Source organism: Macrosteles quadrilineatus, unplaced genomic scaffold (genome assembly GCF_028750875.1).
Source record: "Macrosteles quadrilineatus isolate MER2022 unplaced genomic scaffold, UCM_ALF_1.0 Scaffold_2__2_contigs__length_208266976, whole genome shotgun sequence".
Classification (NCBI taxonomy): Eukaryota; Metazoa; Arthropoda; class Insecta; order Hemiptera; family Cicadellidae; genus Macrosteles; species Macrosteles quadrilineatus.
Genome location: NW_026542595.1, coordinates 135,658,105 through 135,679,846, shown reverse-complemented (window position 1 = coordinate 135,679,846; position 21,742 = coordinate 135,658,105). Strand labels below are relative to the sequence as shown.

General features: G+C 35.3%; 1 protein-coding gene across 3 annotated transcripts; it reads left to right on the top strand.

The window, feature by feature from the left end:
- The first annotated feature begins 2,469 nt into the window (after positions 1 to 2,469).
- Positions 2,470 to 18,348, top strand: LOC128986460 (arginase-1-like). 3 transcript variants are annotated; one of them, XM_054406842.1, is made up of 9 exons: positions 2,470 to 2,802; positions 5,622 to 5,727; positions 6,174 to 6,246; positions 6,743 to 6,870; positions 7,299 to 7,493; positions 14,166 to 14,236; positions 16,286 to 16,342; positions 17,001 to 17,182; positions 18,054 to 18,348. In XM_054406842.1, the coding sequence occupies exons 1-9, from the start codon at positions 2,759 to 2,761 to the stop codon at positions 18,296 to 18,298; spliced, it is 1,101 nt and encodes a 366-aa protein (XP_054262817.1). In that variant the 5' UTR covers positions 2,470 to 2,758; the 3' UTR covers positions 18,299 to 18,348. The 3 variants fall into 3 exon arrangements, with proteins under 3 accessions (XP_054262817.1, XP_054262818.1, XP_054262819.1); XM_054406843.1 differs by having other exon boundaries at positions 5,593 to 5,727; XM_054406844.1 differs by having other exon boundaries at positions 5,575 to 5,727.
- The last annotated feature ends 3,394 nt before the right edge of the window (positions 18,349 to 21,742 follow it).

The following is a 21,742-nucleotide window of genomic DNA, read 5'->3' as shown; positions in this document are numbered from 1 at the left end:
TGTCACGCACACATCCAATCGGGGAGCATATAAGATGGTGGAAGCGCCTCTTTTTGAAATCATTCTTCAGGTGTTGAAAGGCCATGTTATAGTCCCAACTGTTAGGTTTGCCGTAGTATTTGTTTTTTGTTATGAGACTGTAGACAGATGCTTCATGTCTGCTGTTTTGTAGAGCCAAATATTTATTAAGGCGTTGGGAGATACTTGGTTTGCCAAAGAGGGTTTTAAAAACTACCGCAACTCCTGCGGACATATGGCGAGGGTCGTGAAAATCTACCGATATGCTATGGGCAAAAGCCACATTATGGTCTGTCTTGTGTTCCTCTATTACCTTTGACATGTGCTTATCGGTGACAAAGATTTTCGGTTTGTCAATATAATTATTGCTAACTTGATCGTTTTGACCGGTGGTCATTTTTACCATTTGGTTTGTGATTAATTCAACCACTTTATTTTTTCCTGTATCATTTAAATGAAGGCCTTGATTTGTAAAATGGTATCTTCTTAGGTGATCCAGATCTACTATGTATACAGACTTCAGCCGAGCTCCCAGTTCTCTGATGTAGTTGTTAACCAGAATGATATCATTGTGTATTGGATGTGTTTTATGCAGGTCATGTCTTGTTGGAATCGTGGTCAAGATTACTGGTTTGGTTTGACTTAGTTTAATTAGGCTTTCTTCTAACGATGAAAATATGTTAGATGTGTCAGCCCGTAATGTATCATTGGTTCCTCCAATAATAGCAATTATGTCATCCTTACAGTGCATTGCAGTTTCAGCAACCTGCAGAAGACATGCATTAGGCATTACTGAACCTATTACTAGGAATTTATTTGGATTACACTTTTCTATTTTAGGGCCAACACTTCTTCCTTGACTGTCTGAGTATACAGATATTTTGATCCTACTATCCTCTTGCCGTTTCAAGTGGTTCTTGCTGCAATCTGGGTGAAGTATTTTTAGATGTCTTGTTTTTGTGAATGTTATTTTTGTGGTTCTGAATGAGTCTACTACGGTTCTTGGTCAGTTGACTTCCAGGCTGGACAATTTCCTGTGTAATTGACTCACAACTGTGTACCATGGCAGTTGGACTTTTCAGGTTTACTTTCAACAGACTGTCAAACAAAAGGTGAAGTAATATATCTTGCTTTAAATGTATGAAAGAATTATTGTGTGTTATTAATGCCAGTTTTGCTCTTTCACGCATGTTGGAGGTTAGTGTTTTTCAAGGAGTCAAAGTAGTAAAACACATTTTGGAGCACATCCCACAGCAACAGACTCCAATGTGTTCCTGAACCTCCAACTGCTTGAATGTTTGATGAATCATTAATTGGAATGAAAACTAACTTTTTGCTATTAAGATTTTGTGGTTGAAGGATGTCTGTATAATCGTTGAGAGTTTTTATGGCCACTGCGATGACGGGATTAAGAAAAAATATGTTTTTATGGACAGAAGTATCATTTAAAATATCAAATATAATCCTAATTGTGTCGTCAGTGATCCACTTGGACTCCAGTAGTGAAAGAGTAGTATTTTCCTTTGTTTCTGCTTCTTTTGACGTTTTGGAACTATCTTCAAATGCAGATATTGGGGTTGATGTGATTGTCTGTAAGCTGGATCCTGTAGGACTGCTTGGTGTGGAAGTAACTTCGGAAATGTCGAGGGTTAAATTGGACATACTGATCTTACTTAGTTGGCGGCTGTCACAATTTTTGGGCTTTGAGTCATTCTTCAGTTCCATGCTGCTGTTAAAACTAAGTTAAAACTTCAAAGCATTATTAAAAAGAGCATTTTTTACTTTAGGTATTCCATGTATCGATTTATTCTCCAGGAATAAACAAATATAATTTTCCTTGACTAAACCGATCTCTTTAGTGCCATAGAATACCACTTTGTACTTCTTAATTTTATCCTTGGACCTATCAAACTCATTAATGACAGCAGGCCAGTATGGATGACCCCTTATTTTGGCAAAAACCCTATCACCTATTTTAAACTTATTTTTACTGTCCATGAAGTGAAAATAAATTTACAGTCTCTACTCACTGTTTGAAACCAGTTTTGTAGTCTTGTAATTTGAATTTATAGATGTGTATATAAATATAATATTAACACAGCTTGATTAACAGTGTCCCAATGTTATATTATTTATTTTTCCATCCATCCCAATTTATTAAAATATATATTCAACCTAGAAAATTTACATTTATATCGAAAATAGATAAAAATATATATATATATTTGATAGAATAATATAAATTATTTGTTAATTTTCATTGCCGTAACAAACAATATAAATAACAACAGCAGATATTTATTCAGAGAATGAAGTTGTAAAAAAGTGTCTAACAGATTAGGAAAGTAGGATTCACTCAATTAGTGAAGCTGAAAGGTCAGTTCCTCAGAATGATCAATGCAGCTGATAAGAGCTTTGCCGATTCTGCTGAGGCATGAAACAAACCCAAGCATGTTTCCTTGGTTCAACAGGTTTCACTGATGCTTTGAGTTCGGTGGTAGCTATCTCTTCTGTTCGAAAATACTAGTTTATTAATTTTGCAGTCTTTTCTTGAAGAGAAAGATTTTTTACTCAGTAATTAGTATTAGAAAAAATAGTGCTTCAGTTAATAAGTGAATAACTATGCCAATTTAATAGTTTAACCTGTTTGATAGTGTCACTGTGAAGTGGTGTTGCAGGCCTAGCACAACAGCTTGGAAAATTGTTTTCAGTATTTTATCACTATTCCGGCACTTCTTTCATGAATTTACTACTTACAAATGTCCCTGTAAGGCTGAATATTGGGTATGTAATACTTTTAAGACTTAGAAAGTACTTATTGATTAAAAAATTTGATTTTAGTGCACTGGGTTTATAACTCTTGCTTACATCTTAAATAGTCAAATCACCAAAAACAATAAAACAATAAGAAACAATAAGAACAATAAAACTATATTCACTATTTTTATCTCACGTTTTCACAAGTTCAATTGAGGACTACTGGTCTAATTGAGTTACATGGGTGACCGAAATTTACGTAACAAACTCATCGTAAACCGACTGATTCTGACCAATTTTGGGTTTTCATTGTTTGTTAGATATTAGATGACAAAAGTTGTAAGAGAATAACAGTTTTGTAAAATTGACTTAACACTTGAACCAATAAAGACAATTTTATTTTATTTAGTAGACTCTTTAAGGAAAGTTTTTTTTTACAATGGTATAACAAAAAGCACAAAGGTATTATAATAATTTTGTTTAGATAAAATAGCTTGATTGACTGTTGTATTGTATATTTATTTTATGAATTGTATCAGTCGTTTGCGCAACACTGGATGTCTCGTCAAGGCAAGGAGAGAGCCGAGGCGAGACCCGGGGCTTGTATCTAGCGAAATTTCAAGCCCCAAGATCCTAACATCGATATATAACTTTGAGCGCCAGAGAGAAACCGGTTTTATGAGTCGACTGTCAATCAAGAGTGAGGACGGCACTACTTTTGCTAGTAGTGCAACGTACTGTTGTCAGTGCCGACACCACTTCCTGTGTCGGGTAGTTTTAGTTCCAACTCGCCCCGTTCGCAGCGTTAGTGTCAGCGAAGATTTTTAATCTGACTCCAACGCCCTCTTAAATCATAATATTTAAGTGAAATATAGCTATCTTCAAGTCAATTTTTGTCACAAGTCAGCTATTTTAGAAACCAAGTCAATCCGATTCTTTAAGACATGGCTCAATTGATGACATGATATGTTCAATCTGAACAGTAGATTTTTGTTACAATTGGTTCTTTTAGAAACTGAGTCACGTCTCAATTCTTCACCTGATTCGTTCAATCTGAACTGAACTGCCAATTTGTGTTGCAAGTCAGTTATTTTATAACCGAGTTATGACTTAATTCAGAACAAAATTGATTGTATCGTGACTGGTTTTAATTCCTTAAATGATCAGTAAGGAGTTTGGTACTTAATTTTACATGACTTTGGACAGTATTTATAATACTTAATGATAATTATCTACTGTTGATGGTATTAGTAAAAATAACAAGTATTGTACCAGGAACGCTTTAATATAGTTTCTAAATTATTTTTCTTTCACCGGTGCTTCATTTAACTTTTGTTTGTATAATCATAATTACACTGACGATCTAATTTTTTCTAAATATTGAAAGTTTCCTCGCTTTTTTAGATATTTCAACTTTTTAAGATCAGGAAGGTTTTTATGCAAGCAAAAAGTATAGTTTTAATTTCTAAAATTCTGTTGGATGCTACTTATTGTTAAATAAAAATTTGTTGATAAATGATTGTTTTAATACCTGTTTATATTGTAAGTAAGTAAAAATAAATCTTATGGTTTTTAAGTCCATTAAAAACCTTAGCAATATGGGAACGCTCCTGAATGCCAGGTAAAATAAATATGACCACTAATAATATGAATATGATAAACCTGATATAAATAAATATGATATAATATGGACACTCCTGCATCACAATTCATATTATTTAAGCGATTACATGTTTTTGGTTTGTAATAAAACTATTTTTGTAAATGATAAAATGTGTGTGATCATGATATTATTTTGACTGTTTAACCCAATTAACTAAAACCTCTTTTCATGAGTGTGATATATCCAATTAGGATTGATTACATTTAAGCATGATGATAAGAAGAGACAATCGTAGTTTACACATGAACTTTATTGTCTTATTTGGTTACAAAATTTAAATGTAGTGAAATAACAAATAATGCATAACCAAACACACTCCAAAAATACTGTCTTCAACTGATCCGTATATAATAATAATAAAACTGCAAGGGAGTGTATTTATCTATGTTTAAAGACCTGGTTTTAGCTGGGCTATATGGATCGAATGTAAACTTCAGTTAAGTGTATGGTAAAATTTCAATTTAGGTTTTACCATAGACTAACCAACACAAATAGACTTCTCATCCCATTGTAAATTTTGAAGCACGTTTATCGTGTCTAGTTCATGTACGTGACACATGGGCGCTAGTGTCGACGAAACTTTGTTTCTATTATTTTAGGGTTAATTTCTTGATTTCTGCTTTACTGTTTGGTTATATAACTAGGAGACAAGTTATTGTTTATGATTAGATTGTATTATTTGGTTAAACGAGGTTTTAAATGGCTCTAATAACGGGAAACAAATTGTAAACAAAACACGACCTCTACATAAACCGTACAGAACTAACAATAAAATTGTCTTCAGCTGTTCCATAAGGATGAGAAATCTACTAAGGGAGTATGTTTTATCTATGGTTTTACTTTTGAATAGACATTGCATCCTTATGTTAAAAGCTGTACCCCAGTTTTGGAATGTTTTATTTGCATGGAACATTTGCTACAGCTGGGTTAATAGATGGATGTTTACCATAGTATGGTAAACATCAATAAAAGCATAAATAAACAGTCAGCTGTATCTTGTTTGTAAATCTGTCATCAAAAGATAACCTCTTGCCATACCCTAAACAGAGGTACATTAATAGTTTAACATATTAATTCTTGGCTGACTAGACAAAATGTTTAATGTAATTGAATCTCAGTGTGATGTTTTATATCAGATGAGTTGTTGCTTGAAGACTAAGTGAGAAATGAACACCTTTTTAAGATCCGTGGTGAGAAGATTCTCTTCTCTGGCAGATAAAGAACCTGTTAACGATGGAATATCTTCGTTAAAGATCGGTGTTATCGGTGTTCCATTCAGCAAAGGTCAGGTAAGAATATTTAACATTCAGAGTTATAACAGTAAACTGCCACAGTTAACATTTGGCTGATTCTACAGCATGATTATGTAAAAAGGAAGTAGGACTAATTTAAACCTGAGCCATGGTGTTTAGAATAACAACAGTTGGGGAAAATTTCCCAATAAACCTATAAATTCAACAGTTTTTAAAACTTTGAATTTATGTAATTCTTCACATTTTTTTATTATGAATCTGGTCACATTGATTTAATTCCATAGAAATTACGTAGGTTGGCAAAAAAATTACTTGAAATTACAGTGAAATTACTTTGGCAAACCTTAAGTCACAGAAACAAATTATTTTTTCAAACAGCATCACACAATTGTAACTGTGTGTTATTTTTGCAGTTATCTAATAACATGTTTTCTGAATCCATCTAGCATTATAAGTGCTAGTAAAGTGAATTTTTATTTCAGACCAATGAAGGTGTTAGAAAAGGACCTCAGGTTATCCGTGAGGGAGGAGTTTTGAAGGAATTGAATGCTTTGGGTAAAAAAAGTTGCATTGAATCTTTTTAGGAGTACCTTACAGTATTCACAAATTTATGTCATTGTATGTTCAAAATTAGTATATTGTTTTCATAGTTATTTATCATTGATCAATTATTACTTTATATACAAGGGCTATCCGTAAACTATAAGGTCCCCATCAGCTCATGTATAACCAAGCAAGCTAGTTAAAATCTTAAGACCATCTTCCTTAATATTTCGCCCCATGGCCATTCTACTTTCTTCTGAAGAGGCCCCTTGTAGAGGGGAAATATCAAGTTTATTGTGTTGTGAACTTTCTTCATGCTAACTACCTGGAACTCTTTTCTTAGATAAGATAGTTATGTATCCAATATCCTTCTTCCTTAATGATGTAGAGATTAGTTATTAAAAGTATCTATGTAATTAGAATCTGAATCAGAATCTTGCAGCGATTTAGTGTAAAACCCTCTAAAATTTATCCTACAACATTCAATATTTCCGTTGTGTTTACACAGGTCATAATGTGAGGGACTACGGTGATATAACGTACAAGTTCAGCCATGATCAGGTACAAAACACCTCCAACAGCTCTCATGTCAAGAACATGAAGGACTTGGAGGATGTGGCTGCATGCAACAGGGAAGTAAGGACAGTAGAGCTACATGGAATAATTGTTTGATAATTGAAAAGAGTGTAATGTCCAATAGAGGTGCTATCCTCAGTGAATTCTAAGACATGTTTAGGGTTTAGAATGATGTCCTTAAAATTTATAGTATTCTCTCTTAGAAAAATGCTACTGGTGTTTAAACTAAAAAAATATACCTCAAACCTAAGATCTATCGTTTCAAATTATTTGGTGAGTAAAGCTTAAGGTGAAGTAAAGACCCATGGGTCGTTAAATTTCCATTGATGATTGGCAAGACGTTAATTTTAGAAAAACTTAACTTATTACAAAACGATAACCAACAAAAACATATTGTTATCGGCTGACTAATTTTCAACTTTTAACTTAACGTGAGCTGCTTAGGTCAACAACCACTTGTAATATGCATTATCAAATGACTTTTTCAGGTTAGTAAGAAGGTTCAGGAGATTCTAGCAGAAGATAGTCAAGTATTGGTTCTCGGAGGAGATCACAGTGTTTGTATCGGCTCGGCGGACGGATTCATACAGAAGTACGGAGATATTGGCCTCATCTACGTGGACGCCCATGCTGACCTTAACACAGCTGATACTTCGCCTTCAGGGAATGTACACGGTATGACAGTAAGTACAACTTGTCCTTTACTAACCTAGGGATGACGTTTATAATTTTAGCCGTAATGGGTAGAGAAGGTGGTTCAGATTAAAGCAGGCTTACATAGCATCACATTTTATGGTCAGTACACTTTGCAGCCTACTCAACAACAGAGAATGTATTTCTAGACATTTCCGCAAAGAGCTGTATCTCGGCCACCTTTAACCCCAGGCCGCAGCCTGGTATAATAGGCAACGTTACAAGTAGTGTGGTCTAGTGCCAGACGTCCCATAAGATAACATGGCAGACAGATGATACCAGCTCATTGATCTGTGTACTATTCATTTAAATTTTATTAAAAGATTGAAAATAAAACCTATAGAATTAAAATATACTAGAGGCCGTCCAGTGGTCGAAACTCGACCAAAAATATACTTCTTAATTTTTATCCCACACTGTGAATAAAACATGTGATTGGAGTTTCTTTCATTTGTTTTGATTTTCTATTTATATTTCGATGTTATTTCGTCACCAGCATGGCAACCAATAACATCCATGTTAATTTATTCAAGATTTTAAATTCATTTTCTTGAGCTTATTTTGAGCCTATTTTAATTTATAAAAGGATTCTGCACTATTAGTTTTTAAAGGGTTTTAAGTTTAGTTTTAAGGCAGTGATTAGGTTATAGTAAAACACCATTTTACTTGAGAAGATAGTCTCTAATTTCTACTAGCAGAGTTGCCAACATTACAACAGTGAAAAAAAAATACATTTTTACATTACACAGAGATAACTATTACATAGGCCTAAATTGATAACATATAGCCTAACAATAGTTTATCCAACACACTCCCTTAATGTACAAATGTTTTTTTTTTTTTACAAATACAGAAAAATAGTGTTATTTTATTAGAACATGATATTATTTTACATAAGAAATTGTTAAGTACCTATCATGTTAACAAATTATAAGTATAAAATTGACTGTAGGCTGTTTATTTATTTTTCTCTAAAAAAATATTTGCCATTTAAAAATAGTATGCTAAGTAGCCTGTATGATTTGTGTAGGCTAAATTATGTCTTTACACATTACTTAATAGCTGACTTGTAAACTTTGAAAATTTTGTGCTGGACAAAGGTTTTGTGAATATGTCAGCCAATTGGTCCTCTGAGCAGCAGTACTTTAAGTCAAATAGTTTGGCATGAAATTGTTCGCTCACAAAGTGAAATCTCACATCAATATGCTTACTCTTTCTGTTCATTTGACCTGATTTGATGAGTTTTATGGCACTTTGATTATCAACATTCAGGGTGGTTTTCACAGTTTTTTCGGTCAGTTCTGTGATTAGAGTCTTGATGTATTTTATTTCCTTGCAACATTCAGCTGCAGATATGTACTCAGCTTCAGCTGTTGATAGAGCAGTTATTGGTTGTTTTTTTTTAACTCCATACAATTGGTGCACTTCCTAACAGCAGGACATATCCGCTTGTACTTTTTCTATCCTTTACATCTCCTGCGTAGTCTGAGTCACAGTACGCTTGAATACTTAGGTCTTTAGAACTTGTTGAAGGAAAAAATATTCCTTTGTTTTTTGTTCCTTTGAGGTATCTCAAAGTTCTCTTGATGTTTTGGACATCCTTTTTTCTCGGATTTTCGGTAGAGCGGCTTTCAAAATTAACTGCAAATGTCATGTCTGGTCTAGTTTTATTAGTCATGTAGAGAAGGCTTCCTATAGCTTCTCTATAAGGAAAGTTAGTTTTTCCATCTTCATCAACAATCTTAGTCTGTTCTTCTAAGGGAGTAGATACTGACTTACACTCTGTCATATTAAAGTTGTTGAGTACTTGATTTGCATAGTTTGTTTGACTGAGATAGATGCCTTCCTTTTTCCTGGTTATTTCCATTCCAATATACATATTTGGATTCTTGTTAATTGTCATCTCAAAATTAGTTCTGAGTTTTTCTAGCAGGTCTTTAAGTTTATTTTGATTTTTCGCCATTAAGATGCCGTCGTCAACATGAATAGCCAAACAAAGTTCATTTTTAATATCCTTAAACAGGCATTGATCGGTTTTGAGCTGTATTAGTCCTTCATCTTTCAGAAATGAGGTTAACTTCTTATTCCACTGACTTGGAGCTTGTTTTAAACCATAGAGGGCTTTCTTGAGTTTGCAAATTTTCCCTTGTTCCTTAAATCCTTCTGGTATCTTCATATAAATATCATTCTCAATTTCCCCATACAGGAAAGCAGTCTTTACATCGAAAGTTTGGATATGTAAGTTTTCTTGAGCAGCTAGTGAGAAAAGAATTCTTAAAGAAGCACTTTCCACAACTGGACTGAAAGTATCTCTAAAGTCCAAATTTCCTTTCTTCTGTTCACAGCCTCGAACTACTAAACGGGCTTTATATGTCCCATCCTCTTTAATTTTAAACACCCATCTACTTGTTAGTATTTCATCATTTTCATTCAGTTGTTTTTCATCTATTATTTCCCAAGTCTCATTCTTCTCTAAGGATTGTTTTTCTTTCTTAATGGCCAATTCCCATTTTTCTTTATCGCTACTAGACATACATTCATTGTACGTCAGCAGAACTTGGCCGTTTTCATATTCTTCTTCATATCTTGAAGGTCGTTTCATATTTATTCTTGGTCGCAGATTGTAGTGTCGTTCATTTTCAATTTCTTCATTTATATCAGGCCTTCCAATATTTTCTTCTTCTAGGTTTGCACCTAGTTGGTTTTCTTGATCTTCTTGAGTTTCATTCATGTGTTCTTCTCTTTCTTCATCTTCTGCAGTTTGTGTACAATCTTCATCAGAAAAATTATTTTGCATCTGTTTTATTTTAATTTGTTCAGAGTTTGCATCTTTGAAAATCACATCTCTAGAGATAAATATTTTTCTTTTTTCAGGATCCCACAATCGATAGCCGTTCATTGCATATCCGACAAAAATAGCTTCTTTACTTCTTGCTTCCAATTTCTTTAAATAGCCTAAGACTTTTGCATAGGCTACTGTGCCAAATATTTGAAGTCTTGAAAGGTCAGGTTTTCTGTCGTACCATTTTTCAGCAGGTGTTGTATCTAGGTTAACAGTAGGGCTTCTATTAAGTAGGTATGCAGATGTTAAAATAGCCTCGCCCCACATTTCTTTATGTAGATTAGAGTCAAAAATCATCGCTCGAGCCTTTTCCATTAATGTGCGATTCATTCTTTCGGCTGTTCCGTTGAGCTGGGGTGAATAAGGTACTGTGTAGTCTATGACAATTCCTTTGGATTTGCAATACTCTTTCAGACCACTGGCAACATACTCACCACCATTGTCGCACCTTATTTTAGAAATTTTAAGATTGAAATGAGCTTCTGCTTCATTTACATATTCTTTTAGGTAGCTAAACACTTCACTTTTACTTTTTAATAGATACACCTTACAAAAATGAGAGAAATCATCAATAACAGTTAAAAAATACTTTTTACCATCGTGAGTCAAGGGTTCAATCGGACCGCAAAGATCAGAATGTATCAGTTTTAAAGGTCTAGAAGCTTTTACTCTAGATGTATTGAAAGGATTCCTTACTTGCTTAGATTTAATACAAATATCACAAAATTCATCTTCACACATATAAACATCAGTTGGAATGCCATTAGTAATTTTTGTCAACTTTTTCATATACGGAAAACTGATATGACCTAACTTTCTATGCCATTCTAAAGCTACTTCATTACGTGTAGTAGGGCTAGTTTTTGACTTTATGATTACCGGTACATTGGTTTGTTTTTGGATAGGTTTTACACTTTCTGTATCAAAAGGTTTAGGCCTACATTCATTTTGATCAAATTTGCTTAGGCCTACAGTAGCGACTTCATTTACACTTTCCGTTAACTGAACTACATACAAACCACTTTTATTTTTACACCCTTCTAAAATGATAGACTTATCTTTGAGAACTTGTACCTTGTTTTTTGTGAATAATACTTCGCCACCGTTTTCGGTAATTGCATTGACAGACATTAGGTTATTACTTAACTCTGGTAGGCCTACATAAGAAACATTTTTTAGTGTACATTGGTCAGAGTCAACATTTCCTACAGCAATTTGCTGCATGCTTTGATTTTTCTTTGCAACAGAAATACTTTTAGTACATGATTTTACATTTTCTAAGATAGAAATATCATTTGTCATGTGATTAGGGGTACAACCACTATCAATAATGAAAGATTTGGTATTAACGCTATCGCATAGGTTAACACAATAGCCTAGTTGTGTAGACTTGTTTGTTGGCAGATTTACATGACTCAGAAAAGATGTTTTACAGTCATCTTTAGGTTTAAATTTAGATTTGTTACGGAAAAAGCAATTCTTTTCAGAATGGTTAGTTTTCTTACATATATTGCATGCTTTAGGCTGCTTATTTTTCAAAAAACATTCACTTTCTACATGATTAGGTTTCTTACAGTATGAACAAAATTTTGATTTTAGGCCTACGTTAGGACAGTTTTGACGAATGTGTCCTGATTCCTTACAAGAATAACATGTTACAACTCTAGGCCTACCTTGAGATTTGGTTTTAAAAGCTACTTGCTCACAGTCACTCACGGTCTTCGCCTCTTCTTGCAACAGTCTAGCCTTCAGGTTCTCGAGGGTTTTCTCGGTTGCACTGGTAGAATCCCACGCACTGGAGAAATGTTTATATTGGTCTGGAAGGATACTCAGGATCTTTGTGAGTAGCATCGTGTCGTCCACTTTTTGGTCAAGTCTGTTAAGCTTAAAAGCAATGTTCTGTATGTAGGCTATGTTTGACATCATGTCCTTTTGAAGATCGAATTTGAAGTTGTAGAATTCTTGCAATAAAGAACACTTTTGCTGTGTCGTATCTCTTTGAAAAAGGCGTTTTAAAGTGTCGTACATTTGTTTGGAAGTGTCACAAGTGACTACATGCATTTTAACTGATTGGTCTATAGTCATTATTATGATGTGTTGTGCTTTTGCATCTAATGACTTCCAAGCCTTCTTTTTCTTATCATCTTCTTGATTATCCAAAGTTTCTGTTCCATCAACAATATCCCAGAGATTTTTGGACTTAAAAAGAATTTTAACCTCGAAGTCCCACATGGTGTACGATTCGACGTCCTTGAGTTTGCCGACATTGTTCAGTTCACTTTCACTCCCGGAACTCATGATAACTTTATTCCTCTTTTTCACAATGGTTTTAATGTTTTTATGGTTTTACTATATATCTGGCCCCATAACCTATTAGTTTTTAAAGGGTTTTAAGTTTAGTTTTAAGGCAGTGATTAGGTTATAGTAAAACACCATTTTACTTGAGAAGATAGTCTCTAATTTCTACTAGCAGAGTTGCCAACATTACAACAGTGAAAAAAAAATACATTTTTACATTACACAGAGATAACTATTACATAGGCCTAAATTGATAACATATAGCCTAACAATAGTTTATCCAACATGCACATCTACAGGTAAATATCTTTCCAACAGTATGCGTAGATTTTCGCTGCGATGCACACGAGCTGAGAAAAAAGGTTTTAAAGAAACATGCTTGCCTATTAATATATAGATATTGTCGGGACCACGTAAGTTTGCAGTTGGTGGCAGCCAATCACAAAACGAGGCTAGTGCGACGTTGCCACATCACCCATTGACAACACTAAAAATATACAAAGCTATATTTTCAAATCAGCTGGTATTGTTAGATTTGGCAACACCACACCGTTCTCATTGGTTCATTGAAAACCATATGGTAAATAGGCTCCTCCCTCAACTGCAAACTTATGTGGTCCCGACAATAGATATTTATTTAAATTTAAAATATATTTTTGCACATTTCAAGTGAAGTCAATATTTTTAGCCCTTACACCAAGCTTTTGTATTCTTAAAAAAACAAATCACACAAATACCATTAGCTGCCTCCAAACAAAACAGCTGTTACAACACTACTTGCGATGTTACCTTACAAAGGCCGCAGCCTGGAGTTAAATGTGGCCGTGGCTGTACACAGTGCTCAAAATTCATAGCTAAGAAAATCCAGCTTAATCCAGTAAAAGCTTAATCCAGTCTTAGTTGTCTATGAGATTTGAATCGATTCTCTTACCTCATTCAGGGTTGTGCAATGTGCAGTCCTAAAGTAAATGGTGTTAGTGTTTTTTAGACTTCCCACATTTCCTACATTGGTTGCCCCCATTGTAGATTCTCAAGCAATTAAGGTATTTTCTAATGAAGGTGGCCTATTATCATTCCTCTAATCTGTCTTTGGTGCCTGGTTCCTTCTGTCTAGTTATATATAGGAGAAGGAAAGGAGTTCAGGGTTCAGGGAGACCCCAAACGGAAATTGCCACCTAAAACTCAGGGCTACAGATATGTAGCCCTGCCCAAAACTAGAACTCTAAAATTTTGGTTGAAAACACTTTGGTTCTCCATTTACTATGTATAGGGGGAGAAAGTCAAAAAATCTGGGATGTTGAAAAAAGGATGAACAAATTTTGCACTCTTTACTTCTGTATTTAAGTGTACCATTACTTTTTACAATAATTTGCATTTATTTGATTAATGTTCTTATATGTTCCTATTGCTGACAATTTGCACAACCAGTACCTCCTATGTCAACATGATCGTGCATTTGTATTTGTGTTTATACAATAATAAATGTTGATTTGATTTGTTTGATTATACAATATTGTTCTAGGTGGCACTCCTTGTAAAAGAACTCTACGATTATTGGCCTTACCTGCCTGGAATGGACTGGCAAAAACCTGTGTAAGTACGCTACTTATTTGACTTTAATTTAGCTTTAGCTTTTTTAATTTAGTTTCTTAAAATAATTTATGTTTGTGAGCTAAATTTTACGTTCAAAAAAATGTTCAGGAGCCCTGAAATATTACAAACCGACACAAGGATTGTAAATGTTTGGTTATGGAAAACATGTAAAACAAACAAGCGTTCCTTTTACGTTCTTTTAACATTCCTTTTAACGGAAATATCTTTGCTTTTGCTGACATTGCTCTTTTTTACACACAAAACGATTTGATGTTGATGGAAAATTTAATAAACGATGATCTTTTACTTTTAAGAAATTGGTGTTTGATCAATAGAATGCAGGTAAATGTAAACAAAACCAAATTTGTTAATTTCCACTCAACCGGTTTTGAATTGCCATCTCCTTTAATTTTTCACTCCTCAAATTGCAGTCCACAACTATGTAATTGCCAGCCGTTAGAAAAAGTAAAATCTATAAAATATTTAGGAGTTCTACTCGATGAAAAAGTCACCTTCGAACCTCATATATTAAATCTACATGCTAAGATACGAACACAAATAAGAAAATTTTATTTTTTAAGAAATTTTTTTAACGAATCACTTTTGAGAACATTATACTTTGCACTAATCAACTCAAGATTGCAATATGCCTTGCCATCCTGGGGAGGAACTTATAAAACCTTGATAAATAGATTAAGAACAACACAAAACTTTTTTATGCGGATAATTTTGAAACAACCTAAAAGAACAAGTTCATTTCCACTCTACCAACAGTTAAAAATTTTGCCCATACAGCACCTTTTTGTTTTCAAAGTTCTTAGACAGGTTTTTTGTTCGAAGTGGAAACAGAGTTAACGTCATACCAAATATTACACACACATACATAACAAGAAGCATTACCAATAATACTCTGAAACTACCCAAAGTAAATAAAGCTATTTTTCGTCACTCTTTTCAATATCTAGGTCCAAAATACTATAATTATCTACCACTTCAAATAAAGAATAGTTTAAATTTAAAGCAGTTTAGCAAAGCAACGATAATTTGGCTTTCTTCTCAGCAGGATATAAATTATATCAATAATATCCTGTTGTAATAACTTTCATTGTTTATTAAAACAGTTCTTGTTTTGTCCATCAGATGCACAGTTCAGGCGGAATTCAATGTTTTATAACAGATGCTAGACCATAAATTACAACGTCATGTTAGACGATAAGTTAGTATAAGCAAACTGGTTACACTACTGGATCAAGTAGCCAGTCATATTTCTCTACATCTGATGTATTGTTACATTGTGGTTTTTTGTGGGAAATAAACTTCATTATTCATTATTCATTATTCATTTTGTAATAATTATTGAAGTCAGAAAACTCAGTACGTTTTATATAGAGACATCCATGAAAAAATGTAAATACGGTTTTACGAGATAAAATTGGTCAGAACTTATAGGATATGAACCGGATATAAGTTTGTAGGCAGTGGCGGATCTAGAGGGGGGGCGAAGGGGGAGACCGTCCCTCCCTCGGGCATACATATACATATATTTTTTACTGCATGTAATACAGTAGTGCATACAAATTGCGTAAAATAATTTGTCACACTTACTTTGGACAAAGAAATGGTATAAAACTGCCATTTTGGAGACTTAGTTTACACAAACTTTTCGGAGGGGTACCCCCGGTCCCCCAAACCCCCTTGTCCCCCCCCCCCCCATGTGACTGTTCTAGATCCGCCACTGTTTGTAGGATCCTCAATAGTATAAATTTCAATATTAAAAATTTATTTTATTTAGTTTCATATTGTGTTTTATTTCCATGGGACGAGAAAAAATTACTTGTTTTTAAGTTTGCGTGGCGTTGTATGAGTGGTTATACTCAGGGATGATTTTAGGGTATATAATGTTGTTTACAATTTTGAATTAAAGGTTTTTAAGGATTCAATACAATTAATTACTTTGGTACATTTTTATCTAATATAACCCTGAAACTTTTTTAAATGTCTAGATCCTTATATTTATGGATTTTTTAAATGTAATTTTGTCTCTTTCAGATTGCCTGTGAAGAACATTGCCTACATCGGTCTTCGTTCTGTAGATAAGTATGAAAGGTTTGTATGGGATAACATACATATATAGACATAGTTTATAAATCAATAATTTTTTAGGTTACAGTGTTCTATTATAACTACACCTTTTTTAGTTTCCACTATATTAACACGTTGACTGCTGAAAACAACGTAAAGGCACTCACCCGTGGCGGGCGAAGACCCGGCGCGCCACCGAATCAGCAAACGCAATTGGCATTCAAATATTTCAGTCTGACGAATCACAAAAGAGCAGTGGTGATTGTGCTGCGTTACCCCGAGAGTGGAAGTAGTACTTACATAGTTCACTGAAACACCCAAATGTAGCAGCACTGCCTGAATCCGTAGCCAGTGTCTTTGTAATGTGGGCCGGAGAGAGAAAATCAGAGAAACCGGTACAAAAGCATTGCCAGACGGGACTTTACAGGAAACTTTAGTACAAACCTACACCAAAATAAAGCTCACATTCTAAGCTACAGGCTTGCAACGATTATAACGGATTCTGTCTGAGGCTAAGCTCATACTGACTCAATAAATTTCAGATGGTCTGGAGCCGACTTATGTTGGCGTGTGCCGCATTGAAGCGCTAGTGACGCCGACTAAAGTCGGCTTTAGTAGTCAACGTGTTAACTGTCTATAAAAGTACGTTTTGGCCTATTTTTGTGCATTATATTTTTTGCAGAGTTATTTTAGACAAGTTCTCAATCCCTGCTTACGGAATGGCTGAAGTAGAGAAGTATGGAATAGACAAAGTAACGGAGATGGTGCTTGATCAGGTGGACCCCAAAGGGAACCGAGCTTTACAAGTGAGCTTTGACATTGATTCATTGGATGTTTTGGAAGCCCCTTCCACTGGGTGTTCAGGTAAGTTAAAGCCCATGTTTTACTTACACAATTTCTGCCAGACAGCTCAAACACAACATTAGTTCCAAGGACATTTTTTGGTGCAAAAACACCATCGTCAGCTGAAGGTACATGTGAAGTGGCTCAGTTTGGAAACCTCATCATGTGGGATTCGAAGAATCACAGGTTCTCTTCCAGAAAATGTGTTCTAAAAACAAATTAAAACTGTTTCTTCTCTTTATTTATGCCTTTTTGTCACCCCACCTACATGAGTATTCACGCCTGGGGTCAGTGGCAGTCCCAGGGAGTGTAGGATGGAAGAAATATACATTCCCCCCCCCCCCCAAAAATATTTTATATTTTATTAGCTAACATAAATACTATTAGCTTGAGCATATTTTAGAGCTCAAATATGTATAAAAATATGTTTTTAGGCTTTAAATTCTACATTTGGATATTCCATACCCCCCCTCCCCCCAGACAAAAAACAATCTCCCCTCCCCCGCCGGCTTGATGGTCATCCCCCCTCCCCCCGAAATAAAATCTGGGTCCGCCACTGCCTGGGGTAGTCTTCTTACTACAAGATGATATGCAATGTTCTTATAAACAATATGCCGGTCTTCCTAACCAGGATATCTTTGTATATAGAAAATTAAAACATTTTTGGGTGGGTGGGAGGTGAAAGATATTTACTTTACAATCAATTAATGAGATTCTATCGTCTATTCAAAATGGGATTGTTTCTGGTGAGTTATCCAGTGAACAATCTGTTATTTGAAACTGAGGTTTAACAAATTGTTCTACTCATAATTGTATTTATTTTTATTATTATGGTTAATTTGTCTCAAAATTATGTTGTAAGTTTATAATTTACAATAATTTTTCTCAACAGTTTGTGGAGGATTAACTCTGAGGGAAGGAATTCATATATTGGAAATTGTCCACCAAACTGGCAGGATGAAAGTTATGGATTTAGTAGAAGTGAATCCAAATATTGGGTCAGAAAGGGATGTGAAAAAGACAGTTGATGCTGCACTTCACTTAATCAAAGCAGCATATGGATTTTCACGACTCGGAAATGTTCCCAGACATATCAAAGATATACCCACTTACAACAGTTTCCAACCAAGTAAATAATTTTCTTATAGTGATTTACTATTTTGTAAATAAACTTGAAATATTCTGTGTATGTGGTTTATTATTTTCCTGAAGCTAATGGCAATAAAATAATAGATTGGTAATTTGGTATATAGGTAGGCCTACACCTTGTGCATCCTGGTGGATTATAATGCATCCTGGTTTTCTGCTATGATACTGGTAGGAATATTTTTTCGTTGGTAGTGACGTTTCTGTGACCATGGGAGAATATGTCTACAAACGGCCGCGAGGGATGATCAGAATATTGCCGCGATCACAGAAGACGGTGATTAAGTTCACAGGACCGCGGGAAAAAGCAAGAATTGTCCCGCGATCGCAGAAGACGATGATGATCTCCACATGACTGCGGGCGGGATTTAACATTTTTCCGCAATCGCAGGAGACGATTGCGATGTCTTTACGACCGCGGGAGACGATTACGATGTCTACAGGACCGTGGGAGATACAATAATGATTTCTATTGGCCGCGAGGGATGATCAGATTTATGCCACGATTGCGCAAGACAATGATAATGGCCACATGATCACGGGAAAAGATAAGAATTTTTCCTCATTTGCGGAAGACGATTATCTCCATATGACCGCGGGTATAATATCAATTTGCCGCAATCGTGGGAGGTGATTACTATGTCCACACGACAGCGGGTGGGGGGGGGGGGCATTATAATGTTGACTGGAGTCTAAACCATTGCTTTATCATCACGATGTTGTCCCCTGGCACTGCGGGGTGGGGGAAGGACAATTTTTATTTCAGCTGCAGTTTTTTAATACGGACAAATGAGAGCATTCTATTGGCTGAGGGAACACCATTACCGCAACGATACGGTTTGAAGCCAACGGCCTCGGTAGATCTAAAGGATAGGATAACTTGCCGGGCTGAGAAACTCAGGTTCGAGGTTCAAATCATATCGGTGCGCTAACTTTTTGTCTAAGATTTTTGCATTATCTCAGGAAGTTTGGTTAGGTTAAGACAGTTTAATTTTACAATTAAACCATAAAAAAATTGAATTTGAGCGATTATAGTGTTGGATCTATTTTTTTTTAGATGAAATTGAATTTAAGGCATTTAACTATTTTTTCGATTGTTAAACCTTCATTCGATTTTTATTTTAAATATTTTTTATATAAACAGCAAGTTTGGTTGGTTAGGTTAGGGCTAGTTTATGACAGTTTAATTTTATAATAAAAAAATATATTTTATAAAGTTTTATTTTTTAACTCTCATTTCGTCCTTATTGAAAAACTGCAATATAGGTTATGTTATGTATGTAAAACAACACCAGCTTGTTTGGGCGCCGTTTAGAGGAAGAGGGGAGGTGGGAGGGAGAATCATTTCCCCCACTCCGCAGCGCCAGGGGACAACATTTCGATGATGCAGCGAAGGTTTAGACTCCAGTTATAAATAAAGTTGTCTTCACGGCCGCGAGGGGTGATCAGAACTTGACCAACGACCGCGATCGCGCAAGACTACGATAGTCGCGATCATAGAAGATGATAACTATGTCCACACGACCGCAGAAAATAGTGCGAATTTTTCCACAAATGCGGAACACTATTAGGCCTACGATGTCTACACGACCGCGAGGGATTATCAGAGATGATTAGTTGATTACAACGGTCGCAAGCAAATACAAGCACCATTCCTTTTATTTTCCAAATTTTTGGTGCCCCTAAAAACCAATTGCCTAGTGCCCTATAGGCACGTGCCTATTCGATAAATCGGCCCTGACTAACCTAACATAACCATGCCAAACTTGACTGGGACGGGTGGCGTCGTCCTGTAATCCAGCTACTAGGAGGTCACGAATTGTGGATATTTATAGGCATGCACTGTGGATTCGATACTCCCCAGTGTGAATTAACGACGTCCGCACGGGTGAGTACTACGACTATCCGCAGTACTATCCTGATAATTAGACCAATTCGTAATTACCAAGGCAAAAATGTGGTTCGGATTCCACTATAAACTGTAGATCCCTTAGTTGCCATTAGCTGCGTATGGGCTATTAATTAACAGCTGTGTCTAAGGAATTTCGGCCTTAGTCACTAACAAGACTACAAAATCGCGCCACTCATCTCCATTCATACTTGACTTAAAATACCTACTTTGTCGCCATTTCATAGAACAGTATTAAACAGTACCATTTACAAATTCCGTTTAATAACAGTAAAGGCAAAGAGGAGGATACTAAACGTAATTTTCAAATGTTACAGAAAGCTAGGTTAGGTAGAACAGTTTCATTTCAATATATTTTTTTAAATTATTGTTTTTTGATACTGAACAATATTTATTTATCGTAGTTGTCATCGATAACAATGAATGCTCCCTTTGACAGGATCTTTTTACCGATATTTATTAGGCATCGATACTTTTCTTAAGCCATCCCGCTGTCCCGTTTCCAGACGGATGACAAAATAAAGAAGCGTTCGGCCACGGCTACCTTTAAAGAGAGTTAAAGGAGGCCGTGGTTACCAAAATTGGCGGGGGTTGTTGTTGAACTGTTGAGGAGAAGTTATCGTGAACTAACACAAATCACAATATGTTTATAAGAGTTTTTTTTCACGGCCGCCTTTAACTCCAGGCAAGGCCCCACTAGAAAACACGGCTACCTTTAAAGAGAGTTAAAGGAGGCCGTGATTCGGCGGCTAAAATTGGCGGGGGTTGTTGTTGAACTGTTGAGGAGAAGTTATCGTAAACTTAACACAAATCACGCCACCTTTAACTCCAGGCAAGGCCCCACTAGAAAACACGGCTACCTTTAAAGAGAGTTAAAGGAGGCCGTGGTTCGGCGGCCAAAAATGGCGGGGGTTGTTGTTGAACTGTTGAAGAGAAGTTATCGTGAACTACCACAAATCACAATATGTTTATAAGAGTTGTTTTTTCACGGCCGCCTTTAACTCCAGGCCGCGACCTTCGATGAGGCAACGTCGCAAGTGGTGTTGTAACAGCTGTTTTGTTTGGTATCAGCTATTTCTGTATTTACGAAAGATTGGCTACTGGATTATGACAATATTGACTCCACTAATAAATGTACATATAGATTTTTATCGTTTCGTCTTTCAATTCTGTAAGTTTTTTTTTCAATATTTAAAAAAATGTATGTTCATAAATTTAAATCAATAAAGTGCGAATCATTGAGCTGATGTCACCTGTCTGCCATGTTATCTTATGGAATGGATTCAATTACAGAATTGAAAACCGAAATGAATAAAAAAAATCCATATCCTTACATTTTTAAACGGAGTCAATATTGTCATAGTCCAGTAACCAATCTTTCGTAAATACAACAATAATTTTATTAGCTCATTCCAAACAAAACAGCTGTTGCAACACCAATTGCGACGTTGCCACTTCGAAGGCCGCGGCCTGGAGTTCTAACCAACGAGCACGTGTACTCGATGGTTCTAACGGCCGTTTCCGTT